This window comes from Lissotriton helveticus, chromosome 10, assembly GCF_964261635.1.
Source record: "Lissotriton helveticus chromosome 10, aLisHel1.1, whole genome shotgun sequence".
Taxonomy (NCBI): Eukaryota; Metazoa; Chordata; class Amphibia; order Caudata; family Salamandridae; genus Lissotriton; species Lissotriton helveticus.
The window spans coordinates 335255889-335275796 of record NC_136071.1 but is presented as its reverse complement, the minus strand read 5'-3'; the positions used below and the strand labels follow the sequence as shown (position 1 = coordinate 335275796).

General features: G+C 42.4%; 1 protein-coding gene across 3 annotated transcripts in view; it reads left to right on the top strand.

Annotated features, from left to right (window-relative positions):
- The window catches only part of LOC144783784 (uncharacterized), a 528515-nt gene that overhangs the window by 274200 nt on the left and 234407 nt on the right, over positions 1-19908 (top strand). For all 3 annotated transcript variants that reach the window (XM_078662482.1, XM_078662480.1, XM_078662481.1), the window contains one exon: positions 11699-11916. In XM_078662482.1, the coding sequence (XP_078518608.1) occupies positions 11699-11916 (218 nt within the window). The remainder of the gene's footprint in view (positions 1-11698; positions 11917-19908) is intronic.

Genomic DNA, 19908 nt, shown 5'->3' with positions numbered 1-19908 from the left:
CACATCTATTAGGTTACACCTTGCTGCTATAGCAGTCTACTTGCAAAACAAACCATATTTGTCACTATTCAGAGTACCTGCCATCAAAGCCTTTTATGAAGGACTCATAAGAAGAATTCCACCCAGAGTACCACCCTCACCTGTGTGAAACTTAAATATTGTTCCCACAAGACTAATAGGTCCTCCATTCGAGTCTCTGCACAAATACGAATTGCAATTTGTCGCATGGAAAGTCGCTTTCCTAGTGGCCATTACTTCCCTTAGAAGAGTCAGTGAGCTACAGGCACTTACTATTCAATACTATAACAAAGTGGTTCTCAGAACAAATCCAAAATTCCTTCCTAAAGTTATTTCTCCCTTTCCTCTCAAACCGTCTGTAGAGTTGTCAATATTTTTCTCGCAACCACAGTCGCAGAAAGAGCTCTTCATACGCTAGACGTAAAAAGAGCACTCATTTATTATATTGACAGAATAAAACCTTTTTGCAAAACACAACCACTTTTTGTGTCCTTCTCACAACCACATAAAGGCAACACCATATCAAAATCTGGAATTGCAAGGTGGATTGTCAAATGCATACAAATTTGCTATCAGAAAGCAAAACGTACATTATCTATTCCCCCTAAAGCCCACTCTACCAGAAAAATAGGGGCTTCAATGGCTTTCTTAGGGAACATTCCCTTAGATGACATCTGCAAAGCAGCTACATAGTCTACACGGCACACATTCACAAAACACTATTGTGCAAGCAAAGCAACAAGCTAGTGTGGGCCAGGCTGTACTCAAAACATTATTTCAAACAACTGCAACAGATACTGGTGGGCGCCGCTAAGGTGGAGTACTGCTATACAATCTATGCACAGTGTGTGATCTGCAGCTCATATGCCTCGAACGGAAAATGCTACTTACCAGTATGCATCTGTTCTTGGCATGTAGAGCTGCAGATTCACACACGCCCACCCGCCTCCCCGGCTACCATCTGATCCAGTAGTATCTTATTTAGATACAGCATACATGGGCATCCTTTCTATTTCTCAGAAAACTCAATTATTTCGCTAACTGGCGATCAGGGTATCAATGATCACAAAAACAATCTTTATGTTGGGGGACCAGGATGACAAAACGGGGCCATGAGAATTAGGACGAGGAGCCGCATAGGGCTGCTCCTCCTCAAAAATGGGATGACCACAGAGGTACATTGCTAAAAAGTACTTGAAGAATAAAAGCCGCTGTACAACCAGCCAGAGGGGAGTCTTCTCCCTGTGTCCGTCTGAGCCTCACAGGCAGGCTCCTATCATTCATCAAAAGTTATTTTTCAACGGTGGAGCTGCCCAGCTTGCAACTCAAACAGAAAATCAGTGCCCAAAGTTTATTTTTTTCTTTCAGGATAGGGCACCCCCCCTCCGGGGCAAATGCCCTCAGTGATCCTGTCCAGTGTCTCAGGCAGTGCACCAGTATTCTTCACTTTAATCTAACAGGCACCAAAGGCACAGCACCTATACCCTGAACTCAAGTCCATGCCTAACTCCTGTGTTGCTCCGCCGGCGCACTGCTCTTTTGTCGGGGCCACAGATTGTACCCAGTATGCCCAGGTACCTCTTGATCAACAAACCGAGGTGCAGACTTGCATTCACTTGGGACCAGGACTTAGAGGGCTGATGCAGGGATATCTGAAGCAACCCTTGTTTCAAAGGGGGTCACCTCAAGCAAAAACCTCCTTGCTGTCCTTGTCGGTCTGTGACTCTCTCAGCTGGGCATCAAAAACTGGATCCACGCAAAGAATTCTCTATCCTGATTTGTGACCCTATCTTTTGTCCATGACAGTAGGAGAGGTACACACTTCACCGTTTTGTTACAGGCCCCAGTGCTTCCGCCCTTCTACCTTCACTGTGGTCCTAGTTGCCAGCAATGCCTGTGCTGGTTCCCTTTACCTCGACTCCAAGCCGGATCGGCGCTGACTCCCCAGGCTGAATCTGATGTCTGGGCCCCTCTGGCAATGGTTGTAGGGCAGCAGATATCTATTGGTGGACAGAACAAAAAATCTTTAGACAAGGCATACAAATAATCTATCAACAGAGAGAATACTCTATTCCAGAAAACTTCTATAGTCTTGGGGCGCCCCATACATTAGCAAGGCATTTGATACTCCTTAGCACACGTATGATAGAATTCTGACAGTTCACATGTGTTTCCACCATACATCAATCATACATTCATCAAGAATTTCAGTTCCTTGTGTTCAGGTTTGTCGATGATGCAGTTTTATTTCTGGAGACGTCACAGCCGACACGTGTTTCGTCGTTGAGGGAATGTAACCCACGACTTTCTCAAGGCTATTCTCCAAATTGTCATTGTTTATTCGTTGAGGTGATAATTCCAACCCTCAGTGGGGTTCTGCTTGGGGACTTTATTTCTGGTTAGCATATTCGTTGTGACCGGAGTGTCGGTCGATGTTTCAAACAGCTGTTCACAGCTTATTTCATGATCAAAACTCGGTCCCGCTGCAATCTCTATCGTGCACTGCAGAACCCCACTGAGGGTTGGAATTATCAGCTCAACGAATAAACAACGACAATTTGGAGAATAGCCTTGAGAAAGTCGTGGGTTACATTCCCTCAACGACGAAACACGTGTCTGCTGTGACGTCTCCAGAAATAAAACTGCATCATCGACAAACCTGAACACAAGGAACTGAAATTCTTGATGAATGTATGATTGATGTATGGTGGAAACACATGTGAACTGTCAGAATTCTATCATACGTGTGCTAAGGAGTATCAAATGTTCTTGTGGCTTTAGCCAAACTAGAAGAGTGACAGTGGTTCTCTTTTCCTTGTAGCACCGTATCTCACACTAACAATTGTTCTGGCAATAAGTAAGGTGTACATTCCTTTGAGGCGCCATAACCTAGTCAAATACCACTAACCAAGTACTGAAAACATTAGCAAGGCTCCCAAGAACCACTTCATCTATCAGAGAGTTAAAAAAACAGCATTGACCTATTAGCGAGTATAAAAGGAACTTTTTGGTGAACTGACAAGAGTAAAACGTATAGTTCACTACACTTCTGCTTATGAACCTTCCACTACTTGTACAGGACGGAAGACACTTCTAAAATTATTTGTCTTACGTAAAAACACCTACATCTTACACTTAGGACCATGCCCTCATGTTAAAGACGCAGTGAGAACATCTAAAAACTGCTAATTTAACAGGGATCCCTATTACATAAATAACTAACAAAATCTGAACATAGTGGGTACATGCATTTCTCCAGCAGAACCTGTTGTGGCAAACTCCTATAAAGCAATATTTTCCTTCAAAATGTTTGCTGAGGATCACACGGGCATCTTTCCTAACATTGTGAACCCTTGTGCATTCTACTTTTCACGATCTGGACTATGTGACATCTTTTTCAAAGAAAATAAACCACATTCACCAGCTCTAATAAGGGCTTTCAGCTCAATTACACAGACTAACTAATAAGACACTAGTAATGCCTTTGCAAAACTGTATATAGCATGAGAGTAACATAAATAATAATGGTGTTACCACCTGAGAATTTTAGAACAAAAACTACCCACATATGTTTCCCCTTAAAGGTCAAATAAGGGAACATCAATCTAGACTACTCATACTTTCATAATTTCATCAGACAGAATGGGCAATAACATGGCAATGTTTTTTATTCATTTTACTGATCTTAACAATTTTAAAAACAGTATTACTGAATAGCCAACTAGATGTCTCATGGCCGTTCCTAGACAGTTTAGACAAGCTCAAGAGAGAGTGAGAAAAAAAATAGAGAGTGAGCACATAAATAAAAAATGCCAATGTGTTACTTAATTTTAGTTAAACTTAATTTGCCCAGGAGCTAGTCGCCCTAATTTCCTCCCCTATTCGACAGTAGGTTACCGAAACAGGTGACCCCCTGTCGACAATATTTACCCTCCTTCTTGGCAGCTGGGCACAAGCGGTGTAACATAATACCACATTAATGTAAACTTTATTTCATAGCCTTTAGATCTGGCCCTAGCACAATTTTGAGTGAAAACCAGTATTTCTGTATGCATGGCAGAGCTATTTTCTGCACATGGCCTACAGACACTGCTATCCCTTGATTATGTTATTCAATAGGATAAACCCCACCTGCGTATCTTCTATACTTGTATTATGTCTCAAGAAAACAGTGATATCCCCATGTGCTCCTAACAGAATATGTAATGTTTCCTTTAGCTAATGTTACCTAAAACAGATCTGTGGTGTCCAATCTTGTTCCAGGAAGGCTTAATCAAGGCCATAACTTTATTGAAACAACTAAGTAAATTCTTCCATTTCCTAAATGTGGTTAAATTACTAATGGCAATATCCTAAATATTATTAACATGAATTGAGAATTAATTTTGACCCTAATTTCCCAAGGCACATTATAGCCTCAGGCATCATTAGAGCAAAATGTACATTACCTGTAGTGTTTTACCCTACAATGTTAGAATCAGGAAATGTAATTAATACAAAGGAATTAAGTTGTTAAACTACTCTTCAACATGACAAGCTTTCATAGTGTAATGTAGAAATCACACACTGTCAGTGGCTTCCTGCGTGGACGTTTCACGTTCAGTACTACTGCTCAGTTCTAAATACAGAACTTGGCCTCTGACCCTTAAATCTGTTGTCCCCTGTCTGAGAAAGGCAATTTCCATGTGGAGATCACATTTGAAAGTATCTTTTGAAAAGCATTACTGAGGGGCGTTCGTCCTGATATTTGAAAGGTAGAATCGAACGTCTGCTGTTTTTTGTACTTATTTTTATTTGTGTGCTGTGTGCTTTCTAGTATTTTAGAGGCCAGCATAGCATCTTTTTCTGCACTTTCATGTGTGCACTGCTGAAGCCTGAGGTCAGTTTGAAAACAGCCCTGGGTGCCAGGACTGCTTTTAAAAAGTAAATTGTGCCCAAACTCGACTTTGGCGGTAGGGGCACTTAAAAATGGATAACCTGCAATGTTTCGGCATATTAGGGACCCTCAGGGTCTCCCCTAGGTATCCCAGGGGTGGGAGGGGGGGTCATATATGTATAAAGTACACCCGTATAAAATTAGTTTTTTTATGCCTGGGTAAAGTGACATTTCACTCCCCACATTGTGGTAAAGTGCTGCTCAAATTCAACTTTGATGCTAGAAGCTTATATATTTTTCACAGTTGGATTATTAGACATTATAAAGGTCATTAAAATGCAAAAACAATTGTAGTGCAATTATTTTTAATATTTTTTTTCATGTAGTCATTTAAAAAAAAATAATGATCACTAACTCTTTTGATGTTTCAATATATAAATGAAAAGTAAACCTTTAAAAACGTACCTGTTTGTTGCAGTCTTTTTTTCTAGTTAATAGCTAAAAGCAGTGTGTAAATTTCATCTGTGGCATGAAAGAACCACAGCTCTTTTGCTTATCATTCTAGACCAGTGTTTTTTGGACCCCTACTTAATCCTTCCTGGAAGCAGCGAACACCGGCCTAAGCATTTTCAATGATTTGAACTGCAAGACAACAGCGAAGCAGTGAGAGATTCACTAACTTTAATTGTGCTGATAGATCACAGAATGGCAGCAATAGAAGGAGACGTTAAGGATACATTTTCTCAAGTAACAATTGAAAGTGAATTATGTTTGTTATCCAATTCTGAATAAATCGCCTGAGATGCCACATGTTATTAATTTAATGCTGAAGGATTGCAAACATAAATTATCCAAGGCAACAATAGAAGATCCTAAGATAACAATAATGGAGCTGGCCTCACCCTAACAGGTAGAAGGCAACTCAAATATTCCAGACATTATCCAACTGGGAAGTAATATTACAAACTTCCCAAAGGGAAATAAGGCAAAATCAAGGTGGGTTAAGAAGTTTTATTTGACATTGAGATCCACATTTACCAGCCGTTAAAAGATATGGAAGAAAGCAGCTATGGAAGTGCCTACAGAGTCGTTGCAGGCATTGATTCTCAAGAGCTGGCCAGAAGTCCATCCTAAGACAATTTAGAATTGCCTCAGGTAAACCGCCTGGGTAAAGAAGTAGTCGACAGACTCAATGGAGAAATCGCAGGTCCATTGGGAACTGTTTCTAACAATCCTTTTCCTCCTTGTTTGTCTAATTCAGGTTTTTTGACTGATAAATAGTGTAAAATCCACACTCATATCAATACATTCCCTACAGGCCAGAGACTGCCAACATTAAACAGATTAGAGGCTGATAAAAGTGAAGTAGAAATAGACCCCTGCATTTTAGTTACAGCGACAAATAGTAGTGAGGGTCTCTTAACTTTCAAAGGCACAGGAGGAAAATTTGAAAAATCAGCATCTCTGGCAAGCCAGCCGGTAGAGGCCACTTCCAATATGGTCCCAGAGGAAGATTCAAGAGAAATATTGATTCATCATCCTGATCACAGTTTAGGCAAGTTACAGCTGTTGAAATAAAGAGAAACTCCAGGAGCTAGAGCCCAGGGTGCATTTCTTTGAGGGTGGATCCCCAATTAGCGTACTCACCTAAGATATTAGATAGTAATGCTGCCCCGTTTTTTTCATGAATTAGGTGGCACATGTATTGTAGCTTTGAAAAATAATGTTAATTGTACATAGCCTCAAGGCCTTCAAAATATCTCATTGGCTATCTCTAAAGATCCAGCCAATATTATGCACTTAAATCATGCACCTAAACCGACTCATCAGCAAAAAAAGCTGCCCAGGGAAGCAAAGACTCATAATGATATGATCTATACTAATTCACTACACCAGATCTTTAAACCAGATACAATCAAGTCTATAGGTCACCCCGGGGAGATCAGATCTCAAGCTTATCCTTTGGAGGACTACAGAGAGGAGGAGACATTAGCTTTTATCCCACTTTACAATTCTAGAGAAAACATGATGTCTTAAACAGGGGAAATATTCTCAAAATGGTTAATTCTTTTTCAGGTTTGCGCCAGATCACCTCCAGTGATTTAATTAGCATATGTTTTGCTCCACCATTGGTTCCCAAAAATGTTTGTAATTGCCTATCGTCCTATGTTTGTTGAGGAATCAATAAGTAACCGTAATGTCGACGATTGGCCTGGAGTCTAAGAGCCTGTGGTCTTTCAGCGTTCCTTCCATCAAAAGATCTAAAAAAAACTGAGGTTGCAACTTGTAGAAAATGTGTGTACTGCTGTTGAACCACAAACCGTGAATAGTCAGCCAGTAACTATAGCCAATACTATTGGTTTAACTATGTCACAGCAACCCCAGTGCGCTAACACCAATATAATATTGGCTTGGCAAGTCGACATTTCTAGGAAAATTGGTTCACCCTCCACTTTGAGGATAAATCTTTACAAATAATAAGTTAAAAGGTAGAGGGTTGAGCAAAAAGATGGAAGATAAGGACTGGGTGTCCTTTATGAAAAAAACATGATATCTGTTGCCTCCAGGAAATGTAGGGTTTGGAAAAATTGGATCTGGAGAGTTACATCTACTTTAAAACGCCTCCCATATGTCAGCCAAAAGGCAAAGCAAAGGGTGGCCTCCTCATTTCGGATAAGGTTGGCTTTACTGTTAAGGTGAAATATATATATATACACACACACACACACACACACACATCGACTTCTGAGGCAGCTGACTTTATTCGTCGCCATCATGTACAATACCAGCTCAAACTCCACCTTACGCGTTTCGGCGTCACATAGGCCTTGATCACAGGTGAGCATTATTTCAAAGCCTAGTGGTCACGTGCCTGCAGAAGTGTGCCACAGGCCCCAGAATGCATCATAAAGTCATTTAGAACATGCATTCGAAATTCAGTTTGTGCTTAATAGCTTGATTTTCTTTCCATGTAGTAATAAAGTTCATCAATGATGCATCTATCCTTAAAAGCTGCTTATTGCACACTATTGTCCCACAATGCTGGTATTTGTGCTGCGTCTGCGATGTTGTCAAAGAGAGGAATCTCCCTCTCATCTCCCTTTCTCGTCTGTCATTGCCAAATTGCTGCGGTAGATTCCTTTTAGCTGGCAATCAACAGAGAGAGGTCCATGCCCCCTCAATAAACATTTCAGAAACACACCTCCACTTTGCTGGGGGCTCCCGGTCCTGCAGGGCGGGCTCATAGCCAGGAATGGAGATCCTGAATTAATGCGGGTTTGCCACGGTAAGAATGAGCCCAACATCGACTTCTGAGGCAGCCAACTTTATTCGTCGCCATCATGTACAATACATGCTCAAACTCCACCTTACGCGTTTCGGCGTCACATACGCCTTGATCAAGGGTGAGCGTTGTTTCAAAGCCTAGTGGTCACGTGCCTGCAGAAGTGTACTACAGGCCCCAGAATGCATCATAAAGTCATTTAGAACATGCATTGGAAATTCAGTTTGTGCTTCATAGCGTGATTTTCTTTCCATGTAGCAATAAAGTTCATAAACGATGCCTCCATCCTTAAAAGCGGCTTAGTGCACACTATTTTCCCACAATGCTGGTATTTGTGCTGCGTCTGCGATGTTGCCAAAGAGAGGAATCTCCCTCTCTCATCTCCCTTTCTCGACCGTCATTGCCAAATTGCTGCGGTAGTTCCTTTTAGCTGGCAATCAACAGAGAGCGGTCCATGCCCCCTCAATAAACATTTCAGAAACACACCTCCACTTTGCTGGGGGCCCCCGGTCCTGCAGGGCGGGCTCATAGCCAGGAATGGAGATCCTGGATTAATGCGGGTTTGCCACGGTAAGAATGAGCCCAACATCGACTTCTGAGGCAGCTGACTTTATTCGTCGCCATCATGTACAATACAGGCTCAAACTCCACCTTACGCGTTTCGGCGTCACATACGCCTTGATCACAGGTGAGCGTTATTTCAAAGCCTAGTGGTCACGTGCCTGCAGAAGTGTACCACAGGCCCCAGAATGCATCATAAAGTCATTTAGAACATGCATTGGAAATTCAGTTTGTACTTAATAGCGTGATTTTCTTTCCATGTAGCAATAAAGTTCATAAACGATGCATCCATCCTTAAAAGCTGCTTAGTGCACACTATTGTCCCACAATGCTGGTATTTGTGCTGCGTCTGCGATGTTGCCAAAGAGAGGAATCTCCCTCTCTCATCTCCCTTTCTCGTCCGTCATTGCCAAATATATATATATATATTCCATTCCAAAGTGCCCCTTCACAAGAACGCGCTCGGACAGCAGTTGGACTGAAAGTCTTTTTTTTTTTCTACAAACATCAATTCAGACTGCATTCCGATGAAAAATCGCCGACGTGTTTCAGGCATGGCACCCTTCTTCTTAGGCTATATATGGAACGTCACAGCCTGTGTACATATATATATATATATATTTTTTTTCCATGCATGTGGCTTAAGCAAGAAGCCAGGAAAAGTATCCTCCTGACTAATTACCTGGAAGTAAAACCTGAACCTCGGTGGAAGCCATTCTTGAACTTACTGTTCCCTCCTTAGAAAAGGGCTTTATATCTCATGTTCAGATTAGGAACTCTTCAGGTGCTGACCTTCACTAAATCATGGTAGAAAGCCCCTGGAGTTGTATCCGAAATGTGTCACTGCACACTAAGGGGTCAAGAAACTAATATGCATTTTATGCTGCTGTGTGATATTTCACTGAAAATCCGAGTCTACTACCTATGTCCACTATTTCTAAAATTCAGTCTGAAATGCTGCAGAGCAGCACTTCTATTATGCTAAAGAACTGATCATCTGGAAATCTACCAACCAGTTGCTTCCTATATATACATGCTGCTTGGAAGGTCACAAGATTTTCAACTGACGGAGGAGACGGTACCGGGTATAAATTATAAACTGACAGCAAACAAAAAGGTTTTGCCACTCTCAGTTTGGCCCTGGAGGTTCTGTTTGGCGTTTGATAAATCTGCCCCACATAAAATGGAGCATGGCTTAACTCCAGCATCAAAGTAACTAGTGGCATCATGGATGATTTGGAGCATCTTACTGACTAGATAGGGCGTTGAGGGTTATTAATGCACATTTCTGAAATCAGGTATCCAATCGCTTTACATGAGCACCAGTTTCGTTACATGAAGACACATTCATTTTTGTTAGGCACGGGGAGATTATGCGATTTGCCCAGAATCACAGGATGCTGAGTGTCGTTGCCGAGAAGCAAACCTGGTTCCCCAGATTTGAAGTCCACCTCCCTAACCATTAGGCTACATCCTCTCCCCAACTTTATTAAATTATCATATATGTATCTTCTTCCCATTAGCCCATATTTCCAGGGTTAATTTTGACCAGGCAGTCATCAAAATTGTAATTATTTGAAAAGATCATTCTTTTAACATAATAGGTCAATTCTGCGCAGCAGGCTTGTGCTCATGTTTTATTTCTGTTTTGTATCCTATAGCTGTTGATTGTAAGATATTGACCAGGTTTTCTAAAAGGTATATTTCTCTGAGTAGGTAACTAGTAGATACAGCCTTGGGTATTTGCACCTAGGTACGTGTTTGTTAGCTGGTACATTTTGGAAGCTCTATTGACCGACTCTATCCAATTGAAATAGATTTTAAAAGTGTGTTGTGGGACATTTGTTTGCACTTGCCCGTTTTATTACTACATAACCTGTAGACCATGGTTGATGCGCAGTGGGTAGTATTTTATGAACTGTGATTAAATCATTTTAAGACAATATGAATTGTGACCATTTTCATATCATGCCGTAAATGTCAATGTTTTAATTGTTATGGCATAAATTGCTGACAAACTTTTTGATACAGACACAAACATTCATCAAACAAGTACACAAATGATTAAATATTTTCTTTAATGAACAAACAAATATTAAAACAAAATATTAATTTCAATAGAAGGGTCTGAGCTTTTCTAAATTCAATTGAAGCCGCTCTTCGTCTATACGATATTCTGTGTTATGCACCTGCACTGCTCTCACAAATCAATCTGAGGCTACTAACTTGATTTTTAGTCTCAAATTTCAAATTCTGTTTTAAAAGGTTCAAGTGTACATATTGTTTATTTATTTATATACACTTTAAGTATTATGCAACTTTCTAAGCAGTCACAGACCACCTGAGAAGGCTTTGCGAACCCCAAGAGGTCTCTGGACCACAGGTTAAAAACTTTGACATCTGTGGTTCCCTCTAATCACTGCCAGAATCCAGGGCCCCCGCTGAATTACTATTGGAATCTGGGGACCCCCAGTGAGTCATCACAGGAAGCTGAGGACCCCAGTCTAAGCATTTTCAACGATTTAAACTATAAAACAATACACAAAAGATACATATACCAGCATTCATCAAACAGATATACAAATTTAAGAAAAATGTTATTTAATTCATAAACAATTACAAAAGGAATCACATTTTAATTTAATGGGAAGATTAGAGTTTCTGTGAATTCAGTTGAGGCCACTTATTTTGCTTCTTTCTGTGCACTTTATTAATCTGTTAATGTGATTTAATTTTCCAAACTTTCGGAACCCCCTGTGTAGCCTTCATGTACCCCCAGGAACAAAGATTAAGAACCAGTGCTCTAGACCATTTCTATATCGGTGACTTTAAGAAGAGAACACAATAAATATGTTCTGCCTTCTACATTTATGTGCAGTGTTCTTCGTTGAACCGGAAGCACTTATGTATAAGTTTTTATGTTATGAATATTTCTCATGCTCATTCTCATGCCTCCACAGCCAAGGACGTCCCGGAGAACAGGAAGCTGATTGTGGACAGTGTGACACAGCTGGAAGGCTGGACTATCCGGGCCCAGCTGAGTAACTATTCAGATCTGGTTACCCCGTTGGATCTTGCTCCCCCAACCAAGAGAGACATGAAGTGGCGTGAGTCTGGGGTGGTGCAGAAGCTGCTTTCTCTTCCTGCTCAGCCACTGTGGAACCAAAGAATACTGAAGGTATGACACCAATTTTTTTCAGACAGAAGTTTATTTATTATGTCTGTAGATCAGACCAGATATTTTTTTTTTTTTTAAGTTTAATGTCACTTAAACAGTTATTACTTTGTAGCCGTTGCTGATAACTCATTAGTGTAAAATTCCCAACACTCGCAACATTTTGTATTTTCCCACTGCTAGCCAAGTTCAGTTCTAGTGTAACTTTCAATCTAAATTAAACCAGTTTTACAGGACAACATCACCCCTAAAAACTACTGTTCGAGGCATATGAGCTGCAGATTATACAAAAAGTTCTTTGGAAGTCACGAGATAGGTGACTCCTCCTTTGGACCACATTGCGCATGGGCATCTGCGTCATCCTCAGATTGTTTTTTTCCGCCATCGGGCTCGGATATGTTTCCTACGCTCCTGTTTGGAACCGAAATTCCTTTGGCGCACAATCCTCACCCAGTTCAACGGTATTGTTTCGATCGCGCACTTCGAAGTTTTCAATTCCGGTCATCGACGAAGGCCTTCGGGTCTATCTGGGCCTTACTTTCTGGCTCATGGAAAGGACGCCATTCAAGAGGTGTCCTCAATGTGGGTTGAAGTTTCCCCACATCGATCTACATGAGGTGTGCAACCTTTGCCTCTCACCGGAGCACGAGGCCAAAGACTGTTCTGCTTGTGCCGCCTCCTGCTCCAAGATGATGATTCGGGACCGACTAGCTTCAAGAACCATGGCTCGCTCGTCAGCTTCGATCCCCGACGACCTTTTTCAAGAGTGCGACAATGTGCCAGAACACCAGTGGGCCGAAGAAAGTGCCAGCTCCTCTGATGCCGAAGACTCAGACATCGAGGACATCACTCCAGCTCAACGGGTCGTAAGTAAGACCGTCGACCCCAACCCTTCCTCGACACCCTCCAAAAAGGCTTCGGTCACACCCTCACCTTCGGACACGGGTGCACACCGAGAGACTGCTTCCCACGCCCTGCCTTCGGGCCCGGCAAAGAAGCTTATTAAGCCTTCAGGCAGCTTGGGCTCGAGTCAGCCTATTTCTGGTGTTGATCCCATACCGACACCGAAGAAGAAGCCATCTTCCTCAGCCACGCCGACCGCTGCTCCAACACCCAAGCACTCGGTGCCGAAGACTGGCACCGGCTCATCAACGCCAAAACCGCACTCGGAGCCAAGTAAAAAAACTGCCTAAGGGTCCCGACTCGCATGCTTCGAAGCCGAAAAAACACCCGGAACCGAAAAAACACGTTCCGGTTAAAGACATTTCGAAAGGTCATAGTTGTAAGCCAAAAGACCCTAGACCAGCTACCAAGTCGGTGCCGAAAAAACCTCCGGAACCGAAAACCTGGATGCTGAAGGATCTGCCTTATACAGAAGAGCTTTTTACACCAGATCCTACTCAAAAGACTCTTGTAAAGGATCCTAAGACTGGCCAACTAGCTCTTAGCTCTAAGAAGAGACCACTAGAGGCCCCTACTCTCCTCCTCCTCCAAAGAAGGAGAGACATTGCAACCTCTCCATTAAGGGTCCCTTCTCCACCACCTCCCCATACTATTCCTCCTCCTACAACTCCTCCACCACATCATTTGCCTACACCATCCACTAATCCAAATGAATTATGTAGATACAGACTCTGATGACGCAGGTGGGGCTGCACATAACCCAGTTGGGACCAATAGTCCCCCTCAGTCACCTAATCCATGGGATGATTATAACACTCCTGATGTGCTTTACGTCCCTCAAGACGATGTATATCCTTCTAGGCCTTCCCCACCAGAGGACACTATAGGGTTTAACCTATTAGTCCATAGAGCTGCCCTGTACCATGGGGTTGACTTGCACACAGATACTGTGAAGGAAGACTGCTTATTGGACACTTTTGACACGAAGGTCCACTGCCATTTTGCCAATGCTTAAAGGTGTCATTAAGCATTCAACAGAGGTATTTAAAGATCCTGTCAGGGCTGGTGTCCTCAATCCTCGCATTGAGAAGAAATACAAAGCTGCCCCTACAGATCCAGTTTACATCAGAGGTCAAACACCACTAGATTCCTTAGTAGTATCTAATGCACGTAAACGTGCTAATTCACAAACATCAGGTGAGGCCTCACCACCAGACAAGGAATTCTAAACTCCTTGACGCCTCCGGTAAGCACACAGCGTCACAGGCAGCTAACATATGGCGCATTGCCAATACTCGAGCGCTGTTGGCAAGATATGACAGGGCACATTATGACAAATTAGAATACATAATGCAGCATCTACCAGATAAATATAAAAACAGGGCCAATGAACTCATACAAGAAGGTAAAAATATCACCAATACTTCCATTCGTTGCGTCCTAGATGCCGCAGATCCTACCTCAAGGGCAATTAATACTAGTGTCCTTCTGCAAAGGCATGCCTTGCTACGTATTTCAGGTTTCAAACCTGAAGTGCAAAATTCCTTCCTCAATCAGCCATTTGATGAGAAACACCTATTTGGCCCTAATGTCGATGTATCTTTAGAGAAATTGCAAGCTCCCAGGCGTTCTTTTTGTCGCTCATCATAGAGGCAATACAAGAGGCTACGCCTCCGATAGTCCCTCCACTTCCTATAAGACCCCTAGCCAATTCACATTCGCTAAGGGCTACCAAAGAGGGGGTAAAAGGGGTAACAACAACAAGGGCAGAAGCAAAACCAACAACTCCCGTTCTGCCTCCACCCCTACCCAATGACTTTCCTCCACTCCCCCCACACCATTCCACTCCTGTGGGGGGAAGACTACAACAATTCCTTCCTGCCTGGACCAACATCACATCAGACAGGTGGGTGCGACAAATTATTCAATCAGATTACTGTCTAGAACTAACATCTACCTCCCAAACATACCACCCGAACAGCGTCCAATGTCACATGAGCATCTATCACTGCTAATGCAAGAAGTAATATCTTTGCTAGAAAAAAGTGCAATAGAACCAGTTCCTCTGCACCAACAAAACAAGAGGGTCTACTCCCTATACTTGTTATTGCAAAAAAGGACGGCTCTCTAAGACCTATTCTAGACCTCAGACAGCTAAACATATACATACAGTCAGACCATTTTCACATGGTCACACTCCAACAAGTCCTTCCTCTCCTGTTACAAAATGACTTCCTTGCTACTCTAGATCTCAAGGACGCATACTTCCAAATTCCCATTCACAAAGCTCACAGGAAGTATCTCAGATTTGTAATAGACGGGCAGCGCTATCAATTCAAGGTACTCCCATTCGGAGTGAAAACAGCACCAAGAGTATTCACCAAGTGCCTAGCAGTAGTGGCAGCACATTTACGAAGACAACACACCCACGTCTTCCCGTACCTAGACGACTGGCTCATAAAAGCCAGCTCATACAACAAGTGTGTGGAACACACTCCTGCCACGATCCAACTGCTCCACAACTTGGGGTTCACAATAACTCACACCAAGTCTCACCTGCAACCATCCAAAGTACAACAGTACCTCGGTGCCACAATAAACATCTCAACAGCGCTAGCTTATCCCACTCCAATAAGGATAGCCAGCATGCAAGCTCTTCTCACAAAATTTCAGCCACAACACTCCCTTCCAGCAGGAGTGTTCATGCAGCTCATAGGGATGATGGCCTCTTGCATTTTCATAGTGCCCCATGCAAGACTTCAAATGCGCCCTCTCCAAGAGTGCTTATCACATCAATGGAACCAGGCTCAAGGTCAATTAACAGACCTAGTGTTGGTAGACGGTCGGACTCATCTCTCTCTACAGTGGTGGAACTCCAAAAGCCTTTCCAAAGGGCGACCGTTCCTAGAGCCAGTTCCTCAAATAGTCTTGACAGCGGACGCATCGCTCTCCGGCTGGGAAGCCCACCTACTGCAACACACCATGCAAGGCAGGTGGACACCACAACAAACGTTACTCCATATCAATCACCTGGAGTTACTAGCTGTATTCCTAGCACTGAAAGCTTTCCAAAAGCAAGTATCAAACAAAGCTGTGTTAGTCTGCACGGACAACTTGACAGCCATGTATTACCTACAGAAACAGGGCGGAACACACTCCCTGCAACTCTCTCAACTAGCCCAAAACATATGGCGGTGGGCTATACCTCAAAACATATTCCTCTTAGCCCAGTATGTTCCAGGAGTACAAAATACCATAGCAGATCTGTTAAGTCGTCAGACACAACAGACCCACGAGTGGGAACTTCATCCGCAAGTTCTTCAACCATTCTTTCAGATGTGGGGACAACCTCAGATAGACCTCTTTTCCACTCACGAAAACGCCAAATGCCCAAGCTTCGCCGCCAGATATCCGCACACACTGTCCAAAGGCAATGCGATATGGATGAACTGGTCAAACAAATTTGCGCACGCTTTAACACCTCGATCACTCATGCCACTAGTAGTACGCAAACTACAGCAGCATTCTCTGACCCTCATCCTAGTTGCTCCAACGTGGGCCAGACAGCCGTGGTACACCACACTGCTACAACTGTCTGTAGTACCACACCAAAAACTATACCTGTCTCCACGCCTTTTAACACAGAACCGTGGAGAGATCAGGCACCCGGACCCAGCTAAGCTCAACCTTGCGATCTGGCTCCTGAAATCCTAGAATTCGGATATCTTAACCTTCCTCCAGAATGTCATAAAAGAAGCTAGACGTCCAACCACTAGAGCATGCTATGCAGTTAAGTGGAAACGCTTTGTAATATACTGTCACAACAACAATATTAATCCCCTAGACATGTCTATTCAACACATCATAGGATACCTACTACACCTCCAAAGATGTAACTTAGCCTACACGTCTATTAGACTGCATCTTGCTGCCATAGCAGCATATCTTCAAAACAGACCGCATCTATCTCTGTTCAGAGTGCCTGCTCTTAATGCCTTATGGAAGGTCTTAAGAGAATAATTCCTCCCAGAGTACCACCTTCACCGGTGTGTAATTTGAACATTGTTCTCACACGACTAATGGGACCTCCCTTTGAACTTTTACATAAATGTGAACTACAATTTTCAACATGGAAGGTTGCCTTCCTAGTAGCTATTACTTCTCTACGGAGAGTTAGTGAACTACAAACACTAACCATTCAAGAACCTTTCTTGCAAATGCATCATAATACGGTCGTTCTCCGTACTAATCCAAAATTCCTGCCCAAGGTCATTTCTCCCTTCCGCCTCAGTCAGTGGAACTGCCCGTTTTCTTCTCGCAGCCACAGACAGTAGCAGAAAGAGCTCTTCATACCCTAGATGTCAAAGGAGCATTGTTCTACTACATCGAAAGAACACAACCCTTTCGTAAGACCCAAAAACTTTTTGTCTTTCTCACCACCACACAAAGGCTCCCCCATATCAAAATCTGGGTTAGCTAGATGGATTGTCAAATGCATACAGATTTGCTACCACAAAGCTAAACGTACCTTATCTGTTCCTCCTAAAGCCCCCTCTACAAGGAAAATGGGGGCTTCAATGGCATTTTTTGCGAACATTCCCCTAGATGGCATCTGCAAAGCAGCTACATGGTCTACACCGCACACATTCACAAAACACTATTGTGTAAATGTGCAAACTAAACAACAAGCTAATGTGGGCCAGGCTGTTCTCAAAACATTATTTCAAACTACTGCAACAGATAGGGGTGGTTGCCGCTAAGAGTGGGTACTGCTATACAGTCTATGCACAGTGTGTAATCTGCAGCTCATATGCCTCGAACGGAAAATGCTACTTATCAGTATGCTTCTGTTCTTGGCATGTACAGCTGCAGAGTTACACACGCCCACCCGCCTTCCTGGCTACCCTTGTCTGTTCCAGTATTATCTTAATTAGATAACAGCTTACATGGACATCCTTCCTTTTCTTGCAAAGCTACGTCATTTCCCTAATGGCGAAAACCAATCTGAGGATGGAGCCGATCCCCATGCGCAATGTGGTCCAAAGTAGGAGTCACCTATCTCGTGACTTCCGATGAACTTTTCAGGACAAAAATAAACTCCAAACATCCGGGCCCAACACTAGGTGGCGATCTATGCACATTGTGTAACTCTGCAGCTCTACATGCCAAGAACAGATGCATACTGGTAAGTAGCATTTTTCTTACATCTTATTACATGTTTATAGATGTGTGTCTGCAATTGCTTTTTGTAGCTTAACTCACTTCTATACCACAGATGAGTGCTGCTACTATGGTGGCATGATACACCAACTCTCCTCCCCACATGCCCCTCTGCAAATAAGTCTTTAATGAAACCGCTGAGCTTCTTGGCATGAGGAACAGGTTAACTTTGAAGGAGTCTGAGTACCATATGTTGTGATGCTGTGGACCATGACACCCTTGTACTGTTAGAAAGAATTTTTTCTACCTTTTACATTTCTGAAGTTTAACAAAAATAGAATGCAGAATATATAAAACATAATCTATTTTAGCCATCTATTTTTTTTCAGGGTATTGTAGATAGAGTATGCCTAGGGTAGTTACCAGGTAATTTCCAAATACATATTAACCCCTCTAATTAGATAAACACAGAAAATGGAAATCTTTTGGAAAACTTCAATGAACTACATATTAAAATGTACGTCAACTCATCGGTCCACAGCCTAACTTGTATATTCCCCTTTAAGCTACCATTAGAAGAGAGGCCTATACCTACAGCTCAAGTGGTAAACCCTTTTTGGTGCATGTATGCAGGCATAATCCCCAATTTTGAAGGAAATTCTTCGCTTATATTTTCTATATAAAAAGACTGTTGTGATCTGCAAAGCATTACTGACAAGAAGGCAGTTATTAAAACCTGAATAAATATCACAACAGATATATATTTGTCCAATAGATACGGATGGTTTCAATCACAAATGGTTTTCCTTTCAAACTTTCACATTCCACTCACCAATTTTCTCTGTTTATAATCCGAGAAACTCAGTGTGTGATCATTCGTGTTGATTTAGGAAGAAAACCAAATGGTAGAACTGCTACATCACTCAATTGTCTCACTCTTCAACTTCAAGACATGTGTGGCATTCAAAATAGGATAGATGGGTACCCAATAACCTTACGCTTTGTGTATGAAACATTCGATGCGTTTAATGATCCTGCCCTGTTTGAGCATAAGAGGCGATGAGGATTTTGCATGGGGCATGTAGAAGGTTTAGGTCCTTTCTTGCAGAGCGCAAACCTCCAGATTTATGTGCTTGTGTGTCAGGGTCTGATTCTTTGGAGGCCGCATTCTCCCAGAATACCACCTTCTGCAGCACTGCTTTCGAATGTGTATAGACTTGGAAGATCAGTTTGGCCAAACAAGGGGAAGGTTTTATTTTTAAGGAGTACTGCAGGGGGAGAGATCTGAAAAAATATATATCATGACTGAGAGAACCTTTTTCTGAAAACCTTTGTACTTTGACACTGTTACAATTCAAATATATTGCTAACAGTTCCAGTCAAACTCATTAATTTTAAAATTACAACACCTCACTACTTCGGGAAAATACAAAAAGTGCTTCAGATTCTTTCACCATGCAGTGATAGCCCAGGGGTTTCAGGAAAACCTAGTCCACACTTCATAAGCGCTGTCTTTTAATTGGATATTAGGTCATGTCCACTCACACAATAACAAGCAAGAAAAAAGTGTCACTAAAAAACGTTGTCAAAACACAAAATTAAATTAGCATGTATCAACATAGCTGTTTTTCCACAAGTGGCCACTGTTTCTAATCATATATTCGTAGCATTTGTTGGCTGTAGATACATGTGCTAAGCATACTCCTGCCATTTAGTGTTGGGCTCAGAAGTTTGCAACTTGTTTTTCTTGAAGTCTTTTGAGTCATGAGGTATTGTGACTCCTCCTATAGTCTCTATTGTGCCGGTTCATCTGCTCCTTTGTTGGATTATTTTTCTCTGCAACTGGGTTTGAACGTCGACCTCGGGGCTATGGGGAACAAAGCTTTGATTCCTGTCAGGAGGCCTTACCAGAGCCCCGATTTATAACCCTTC